At 40.4% G+C, this 9,969-nt stretch overlaps 1 protein-coding gene and 1 pseudogene across 1 annotated transcript; both read left to right on the forward strand.

Moving 5' to 3' along the window:
• Positions 1-1,353: 1,353 nt before the first annotated feature.
• LOC101605392 (U6 snRNA-associated Sm-like protein LSm6) lies at positions 1,354-1,603 on the forward strand. The gene has a single exon (XM_045140002.1). The coding sequence runs from the start codon at positions 1,354-1,356 to the stop codon at positions 1,594-1,596; it is 243 nt and encodes an 80-aa protein (XP_044995937.1). The 3' UTR covers positions 1,597-1,603.
• A 6,220-nt stretch (positions 1,604-7,823) lies between these two features.
• Positions 7,824-8,627, forward strand: LOC101610217 (annotated as a pseudogene).
• Positions 8,628-9,969: the final 1,342 nt, after the last annotated feature.

Below are 9,969 nucleotides of genomic sequence, written 5' to 3' on the forward strand. Positions count from 1 at the left end.
CTGAAATAATTCCTTATTTTTCATCTGATTATAATGGAATAAAACTATTAATCAAGCCAGGCATGGTGGCTCACACCTTTAATCTAAGCACTCAGGAAGCAGAGGTAGGAGGATTGCTGTGAGTTCAAGACCACTCTGAGACTACAGAGTGAAATCCAGGTCAGCCTGAGCTAGAGTGAGACCCTACTTCAAAAAACCAAAATTAAAAAAAAACTATTAATAGGAAGAAAGACTATAGAATATACACAAATCTGTAGAAATTAAACAACACATTATTGAATGATGAATGAGTCATGGAAGAAATCAAGAAGGAAATTTGAGCCGGGCATGGTGGCGCACACCTTTAATACCAGTACTTGGGAGGCAGAGGTAGGAGGATCACCGTGAGTTCGAGGCCACCCTGAGACTACATAGTTAATTCCAGGTCAACCTGGGCCAGAGTGAGACCCTACCTTGAAAAACCAAAAAAATAAAAATAAGGAAATTTTAAAATTTCTAGAATCAATCAATATACTACTGGAAGTCTTAGCTACAACAATAAGATAAGAGTCACAAATAAAAGGTATACAAATAGGAAAGAAGAAGCCAATTATTTTATTTTCAGATTATATGATTCTATACATAAGGGACCTTAAAGACTCCATAAAGGGCTGGAGAGATGGCTTAGCGGTTAAGCGCTTGCCTGTGAAGCCTAAGGACCCCAGTTTGAGGCTCGGTTCCCCAGGTCCCACGCTAGCCAGATGCACAAGGGGGCGCACGCGTCTGGAGTTCGTTTGCAGAGGCTGGAAGCCCTGGCGCACCCATTCTCTCTCTCTCCCTCTATCTGTCTTTCTCTCTGTGTCTGTCGCTCTCAAATAAAAAAAAAAAGACTCCATAAAAAAAAATGTTAGAGCAGATTAACATTTTCTACAAAGTAGAAAGATGACCAAAGTAATACACAGAAATCAGTAGCCTTTCTATATACCAAAAACAGATTGCTGAGAAGCAAGTCAGAAAAAAAAAAAAAATCCCATTCACAACTGCATTAAAAAAAAATACTTTGGGACTAGATATGGTGGTGCATGCCTTTAATCCCAGCACTTGGAAGGCAGAGGGAGGTGGATCACTGAAACTATCTAGTGAATTCAAGGTCAGCCTGGGCAAGAGCGAAACTATCTTCTTAAAATTTAAAAAAAAAAAAAAGAGCTGCCCGAGGCCAACTTGTGTGGCTTCCAAGGTGAGGGCTCCGGATCCCAGTTGCAAGGTGAGGAGCTAGCCCCTGAGAGGTGAAAGGATGAGTTACTCAAGCCACACAGCTAATTAAGTAAGGAGCGGGGATTAGAACTCAAGCCTCTGTCTCCCAAGACTGTTAAAATGAGACTGAGGAAGCAAACTCCCAGGGACTTCTTAAAGCAAATCCCTGGACGGCCAGTTGTGGTGAAATTAAATTCTGGTGTGGATTATGGAGGGATCCTGGCCTGCCTGGATGGCTACATGAACATAGCACTGGAGCGGACAGAGGAATATGTAAATGGACAGCTGAAGAATAAGTACGTGGACGCATTTATCCGAAGCAACAATGTGCAGTACATAAGTACACAGAAGAGGAGGATGTGACGATACCAGGAAGTGGGATTTTCATAGTCGGATATATTTTTATGGAATATTTTTGTATTTTTGTTCTTTTGTGATATATTGCCTTCTGTAATAGTAGGTGGTCATTTTTCATCAACACATGAATACGAGAGGTGTTAAATGGTGGATGGAATACAGACTTTCATGTCTACATTTATTTTCTTTTCCTCGATCAGTGAACAGAATGCTGAGGTGCAGGCACCTTTTCTTCCAGTAGGATGACTGAGCATCACATTTGAGTGGCACCATCTCATTTGGTTTGCTGATGGGCATGGTGCATATGTGGACATGTAATTAAAGCAATCTCGAGGTGTGGAAAAAAAAGACAGATGCGCAAGGGGGCACTTGGGTCTGGAGTTCGTTTGCAGTGGCTGGAGGCCCTGGTGTGCCTATTCTCTCTCTCACTCTTGCTCTCTCTGCCTCTTTCTCTCTCTCTCTCTGTCTGTCACTGTCAAATAAACAAATAATTAAAAATAAAAAAGTAAAGAAAAAATGCTGGAGAGATGGCTTAGCAGTTAAGGTACTTGCCTGCGAAGCCGAAGGATCCATAATCAACTCTCCAGATGCTACATAAGCCAGATGCAGGAAGGTGAGGCAAGTGCAAGGACTCACATGCCCACTAGGTGGAGCAAGTGTCTGAAACTCAATTTCAGTGGCTGAGGCTCTAGTGTGCCAATTCTCTCTCTTTCTCTCTCTAAAATAGAAAAAGCAGGTTGTGGTAGCACATGCCTTTAATCTCAGCACTTGGGAGGCAGAGATAGGAGGACTACCATGAATTCAAGGCCACCCTGAGTCTACCAAGTAAATTCCAGGTCAGCCTGGGCTAGAGCAACACCCTACATCAAAAAAATATATATATATCTTGGGGGCTGGAGAAGTGGATTAGTGGTTAAGGAGCTTGCCTGTAAAGCCTTATGACCAAGTTCAGTTTTTCAGTTCCCATGTAAAGCCAGGTATGCAAAGTAATACATGCATCTGGAGTCCTTTTGCAGCGGCTGGAAGCCCTGACAGGCATTCTCTCTCTCTTCTGTCTCTCTCCCTCTGCAGGCAAATAAATAAATAAAGCATTTAAAAATACTCTGGAAAAGGGCTGGAGGGATGGCTTAGCAGTTAAGGCATTTGCCTGCAAAGCCAAAGGACAGAGTTTTGATTCCCCAGGACTGACGTTAGCCAGATGCACAAGGTGGTGCATGTATCCAAAGTTCATTTGCACTGGCTGGAGGCCCTGGCATGCCTTTTCTCTCTCTCTCTCTGTCTCTCTCTCTCTCTCTCCCTCCCTCTTTCTCTCTCAAGTAAATAAATAAATAAAATATATTTTTTTAAATATAAAATACTTTAAAATACTTTGGAATAAACCAAGGACCTATAAAATGAAGACTTTAAAATATTTAATACAGTGACTGAAGTAAACAGTAGGAAATGGAAAGACATCCCAGGTTCATGGATTGGAAGAATCAACATTGTGAAAATTATTACCTTACCAAAAGCAATCTACAGATTTAATGCAATCCCCATCAAAACTCCAATAAAATTCTTCATTGAAATAGCAAAAAAAAAATTTCTAAATTTCATTTGAGTGCTGAGGACATAACTCAGTGGTAGAGTGCTTGCCCAGCAAGTACAAGGCCCTGAGTTCACTACCCAGTATTGCACCCCACCCCAAAGGAAAAGAAACAGAGTTGATTTCCATAATTCAACTGGAAACACAAAGACCTTAAATAGTCAAAACAATTCTGAGCAAACAAACTAGGCTGGCAATATCACCACACTTGATTTCAGGGTATTACAGAGACTTAGGAACAAAAACACCATGCAACTGGCAGAAAATCAAATGTGTACATCTCTTGAACTGAATAGAAGATCCAGATGTAAAGCATGAAGCTACTGCCATTAGAATTTGGACAAAAATGCCAAAAATACTTATTGGAGAAAAGACAGCCTCTTTAACAAGTGATACTGGGAAAACTGGATATCTACATGTGAAAGACTGAAACTAGATCCTTATCCCCCTATGTACAGAATTAAATCCAAATGGATCAAGACCTTAACATCTGACCTGAAACTCTGAAATTGCTAGAGGAAAATGTAGGGGAAACACATCAACATATAAGCATAGGGAAGGGCTTTCTGAATAGGTCTCCAGTTTCTCAGTAAATAAAATCAATTGATGAATGGGAACACATGAAATTTAAAAGCTTTTGCATAGCACAATAAATGATCAAACAAATGAAAAGATAGCCTACAGAACTGGAGAAAATCTTTGCCAGCTATAAATCAGACAAAAGACTAATACCTAGCTTATAGAAGAATTTTAAAACCAAAATACCCAGAAAATGAACAGGCCAATCAAAATGTGAGCTATGGAACTGAACTGAAATTTTTCAAAAGAAGAAATACAAAAGGCTAATAAGTATATGAAAAATGTTCATTATTCTGAACCCTCAGGAAAATTCAAATTAAAACCACACTGAGATTTGATGTCACTCGAGTCAGAATGGCGAACATTAAAAAATAAATAAAGGCTGGATGGGTTTGGTGGTACACTCCTTTAATCCCAGCACTTGGGAGGCAGAGGTAGGAGGATTGCCTTGAGTTCAAGGCCACCCTAAGACTACATAGTGAATTCCAGGTCAGCCTGAGTTAGAGACCCTACCTCGAAAAACAAAAAAAATAAAATAAAAAGAATGGAGAGCTGAAGAGATGGCTTAGTGGTTAAGACACTTGCCTGTCAAGCGTAAGGACCCAGGTTTGATTCCCCAGTACCCATGTAAGCCAGATACAAATGTATCTGGAGTTTGTTTGCAGTGGCTAGAGGCCCTGGTGTTCCCCATTCTGGCTCATCTACCTCTCTCTTTCTCTTATAAATAAACAAAAACAGGGATCCAGGCATGGTGGTGCATACCTTTAATCCCATCACTCGGGAGGCAGAGGTAGGTGAATTATTGGGAGTTTAAGGCCAGGCTGAGACTACATAGTGAATTATAGGTCAGCTTGGCTGGAGCAAAACCCAACCTCAAAAATAAATAAAAGAATAGAGGATGGGAAATGAACTGTTTCTTTGGCCTAAGTTTGTATTTAATACCAGGTGAGAGAATAGAGGCATTCAAAGTGATATGAAAAAGGCCTCAGAATTTAGAGTAAGGGTAGAAAAGGGTCTCAATGACTTTTGGGGAGGGGAGGAGGCTTGCACAGTAGGTGTAGGGTATGAAGTGATCTGGTGGCTAGGAAGAAGTAGCATTCCCTCCTACAGCCCTGGGGTCAGGAGACATGGTCAATTTAACATGTCTAACACTGAAGATTCTAAAATCGCAGACCTGGAAACCTTGAGAGTGCTGCATTTTCCAAAGCTGTAGAGGAGGGAACAGCTTTCTTACAATCTAACACATAATGGCTAAAAAGTGGAAGCAACCTAACAATCCATCACCTGAAATGAATGAATTGTTACAAAGAAAATTTTGTCATAAAAATGTGAAGTAGTCTTCTGGGTAAGATGGCATCATAGGAGCCAGGCCAAACCAGCCTAGGGAGGGATTTAAGCAAAACAACAGAAAAATACACTTTTCTTCTGAAAAGTGAAGGTGGATAGGTTCTTCTTAGACACAGCAGGGAAGCAAGAGAAACCAAGATCCACCAGAAAAGAGGAAAACACCCAGAATCCCACTGAGGCACTAGCAGCCCCATCCACACAATTTGCGCGACTGCCCAGCACCACCTGCGAAGCGAGGCACAAAGCTGAAGCAGCAGAGACCAGACAAGGGGGTTTTCCAACCTCATCAGCCTCCTCGCAAAATCAAGAAATCTGAAGGAGAGACAGCTGAGATCAGCTAAGGAGCTACTAAAAGGGATAACCTCCAACATTCATCCCCAGGTGGTAGGGCATCCAGGACAGCTGATCAGAACTCCAGCTCCTCAGCACAACACTGAGGGATCAAGGTGGACACTCAGCACTGGTGAGATTGGTAGCCACCTCAAAAAATAACAAGGCCAAGTGAAAAAATAAATAAAACAAATACATAGGCCTGCATTGGAAGTGCTAATCTCTCTTTCCATGTAGGGTAGGTAATGGGTTACATATTCTTGGTTGGCTTTACCATTTTCAATTAAACTGTATTTGGGGGTTGAATATTGTTGCCTTTGATGCTTTCAGATTTATAGGGCTTTGGTCTTTTGCTTCTGTCATTATTAGGGACAGAGCCTGATTCAGATCCAGGCTGACCTGGAACCCAATTCAGAACAGAATTCTACCTCCCAACTGACAGGATTAAAGATGTAGAGCAACACATACCCTTTGCGATTTTGGTTTTATAAGATTATCTGTTTCTTTTAATCCCCATACTTGCATACTCTGTGATAGATTTTATTGAATGTGTATATTGCTCAGCTGAAGTGTGGAATTTGCCAGTAAATTGTTCTACCCAGTCACTAAAATACTTGATTAACAGGCAAACTCAACACCTAGGATTACTTCTACAGTTGGTTTGGGGTACAAGAGCTATACCTGGCAGCTTAAACTCATATCCTGAAAGTATGTAAAGTTGGATTGCCACATCTAAGGACACTTCAGATAAGTAGAAAACCCAAGCATCAAATCAATTCTGGATACAAAAGTCACTACATTATAACATAGGAATCACAAAGAATAAAGACAATACAATCCCACCAAAAATTATAAATCCAGCAGAAATGATCACAAATGAGACTGTTTGATGAAATGCCTGACAAAGATTTTTTTAAAAATGATTTTATCTATACTCAAAGAAATCAAAGAAGAAAACAAAGGAATCAAAGAAGAAAACAAAGGAATTAAAGAAAAGAAAAAACAAACTCGTGAAAGAGAACATAGGAAACCAGCTTAATGAAATAAGAAGGTAATTACAAGATATGAATAAGGAAATAGAAATACTGGGGGAAAAAGGCTGAAATTCTAGCTCTGAAGAACGCAGTCAAATAAAAAACTCTATGGGAAGTCTCACCAGTAGAATAGATGAAGGAGAGAACAGAATAGAATAGAAGACTAGGTGACAGACCTAATACAGTCCAACAAAGAGAAAGACAAGCTAAGAGAAAAGTATGAATGGGAATTTCAAGATATTTGTGACACTGAAAAGATCAAACATAAGAATTTAGGGTATAGTAGAAGGATTAGAATTTCAATCCAGAGACTTAGTAGGTGTTTTCAACAAAATCATAAAAGAAAAATTTCCCCAAATTGGGAAAAAAAAATGCCAATACAGATACAAGAAACTTTTAGATCACCAAATAGACAAAACCTAGAAAGAACCTCTCCTTGCCATGTGTTACAATTAAACTACTAAACAAGCAAACCAAAGAAAATATATTCAAAGCAGTTAGAGAGAAAAAGCAAATCACCTACAAAGGCAAGTCCATCAAAATAATAGCAGATTACTTAACAAAAACTTTAGAAGCAAGAAGGGCATGGAATGAAGTATTCCAAGTTCTGAAACATAACAACTGTCAACCAAGATAACATTACCCTGAAAAACTATCTAAATTGGTGGAGAAATAAGGACATCCCACAACAAAACAGGCTAAAGGAATTTATGACAACTAAACTAGCTCTACAGAAAATATTTGAAGGAATTCTTCATGATAAAGAGAAAGCAAAACACACGAGGAAATAGGAAAAAATAAACCATGCTCAAATTACACTTAAAATGAGCAAATAAAGGGGAAAACAGGAAGCACTAAAAAACAAGAAGAATGATGAGAATAAATACATGCCTTTCCATAATAGCTCTTAATATCAATGGTCTCAATGTCCCAGCCAAAAGACACAGGCTTGCAGACTGGATTAAAAGACAGGATCCTGTCATTTGTTACCTCTAGGAAACTCATCTCTCAATAAAGGATAAACACTGTCTTAGGGTGAAAGGATGGGAAACAGTATTTCAAACAAATGTTCCTAGGAAACAATCAGGGGTTACTATCCTAATGTCTGACTAGACAGACTTCAAACCAACATCAATGAGGAAAGATAAAGAAGGTCACTTTATACTGAGTAAAGGAACACTCCAACTGGAGGACATTACAATCCTAAATATATATGCACCTAATGTAGGGGCTCCCAATTTCATCAAAAACTATTAGACTTAAGGTCACAGAAAACACCAAACAGCCAGAGGAAAGCAGGGAGTCCGCTGCCACCTCTGCGCAGCTACCTGTTTTGAGGTGTGGGGCAAGCTGTGACCAAGATGTGGAATAGTGGATTTGAAAGCTATAGCACCTCTAGCTTTGGGGGAGCCGACGACTACACGCAGACCCCAGGGGCTTCGGATCACCAACCACTTCTCAGGCTGAAAAGAAATTGAGAGCCTGAGCCCAGCACATCGTACCCTGTACCATATCTCAGCTGCTTTCTGCTACTCTAGTTGATGAAGTGTTCAAAATTGGAAATGTTGAGATTTCACAGGTCATTATTGTATGAATAATCAGACATGCTGAGAAGGCTCCTACCAATATTGTTTATAAAATAGATGACATGACAGCTGCACCAATGGATGTTTGCCAGTGGGTTAACACAGATGATGCCAGTGGAGAAAACACTGTGGTTCCTCCAGAAACATATGTGAAAGTGGCTACAGTCTTTCCAGAACAAAAAGAGCCTGGTAGCCTTTAAGATTATTCCCCTGGAAGACATGAATGAGTTCACCGCACATATTCTGGAAGTAGTCAATGCACACATGATGCTGAGCAAATCCAACAGCCAGCCTTCGGCAAGCAGAGCATCTATCGGCAACTCAGGAATGAATGAAATGGGAAACTTTGGGAATAACTTCATACCAGCAAATGGCCTTACTGTGACCCAAAACCAGGTGCTGAATTTGATAAAGGCTTGCCCAAGACCCGAAGGACTGAATTTTCAGGATCTCAGGAGCCATCTCCAGCACATGCCTATAGCTACAATCAAGCAAGCAGTGGATTTTCTGAGCAATGAGGGTCACATTTATTCTACTGTGGATGATGATCACTTTAAATCCACAGATGCAGAGTAATTGGATCTCACTGGCTACCCAAGATGCTTCAGCTGGACCTGTTTTCATAATCTGCTGTCTCTGGCTATGTGTTTGGCCACATGACTTCTAGAAAGGTTACATCTGTAGGAGATCTCAATTGATGTCCTTTTGAAACTTACTGCTCTTCTCTCTTTGTGTGTGTGTGTGTATGTGTGTGTGTGTGTGTGTGTGTGTGTGTGTGTGTGTGTGTGTGTGTGTGTGTGTCTGAAATGCTCTAAAGGAAAGGGGGAAAATGACAAGAGGTTGTAAACCAGAGTGGGATTTCTTCCAGAAGTTCCAGTAGGTTAGTTAGTACAGGGTGGATAGCATTGAGCGAGGGCAGTACCACCTTATGCTTGGAGTGTCTGTTCATGGAAGGGCTCCTGCTGAGAAGAAGAACAAGACCACTAGGGCCTGTGGGCACAGTACCAGCCATTGTTGCTTCCCAGTCTGGGTGTGTGGCATTGCTTTCCAAACCACACTTCCTTCCCCTTCTTGCCTAAAGCTGAAAGTGGGTTCCTGTGAAAGTGAGGTTCTGGAGCGGTGGCCTCAGGTCAGAGGAGAGGAAAGTAACAGCATCTTGTGTAAATAAATGTGTTCATATGTTTAATAAAACAGTTATCTTATTTTTAAAAAAAGAAAGAAAGAAAACACCAAACACAATTTTAGTGGGTGACTTCAGTACCCCAGTATCATCAATTTGCAGGTCATCCCAGAAAAAAAAAATAAACAGAGAGACATCTGGATTCAATGATACCATGGAACAAATGGACTTAACAGATATCTGCAGAACATTCCATCCAAATGCTACAGAATATACATTTTTTTCAGCAGCACATGAAACATTCCCTAAAATGGACCATATATATATTAGGACACAAAGCAAATCTCAACAAATATAGGAAAAATGAGATAATCCTTGTACTATATCTGACCACAATGGGATTAAAGTACAAATCAGCAATAAGAAAAACTACAGAGCATACAGAAATTCACAGAAACTAAACAGTACACTATTGAATGATGAATGGGTCATTGAAGAAATCAAAAAGGAAATCAATAAATTCATAGAATCAAATTATGAGAATATAACATACCAAAACCTTTGGGACACAATGAAAGTGGTCCTAAAAGGGAAATTTATAGCTCTAAGTGCCTATATTAAGAAATTAGAGGGCTGGAGAGATGGCTTAGCGGTTAAGCGCTTGGCCTGTGAAGCCTAAGGACCCCGGTTCGAGGCTCGGTTCCCCAGGTCCCACGTTAGCCAAATGCACAAAGGGGCGCACGCGTCTGGAGTTCGTTTGCAGAGGCTGGAGGCCCTGGCGCGCCCATTCTCTCTCTC

This window comes from Jaculus jaculus, chromosome X, assembly GCF_020740685.1.
Source record: "Jaculus jaculus isolate mJacJac1 chromosome X, mJacJac1.mat.Y.cur, whole genome shotgun sequence".
Classification (NCBI taxonomy): Eukaryota; Metazoa; Chordata; class Mammalia; order Rodentia; family Dipodidae; genus Jaculus; species Jaculus jaculus.

Coding starts and splice junctions, on each gene's coding strand:
- LOC101605392 (XM_045140002.1), top strand. CDS start 1,354: ATGAGACTGAGGAAGCAAACTCCCAGGGACTTCTTAAAGCAAATCCCT.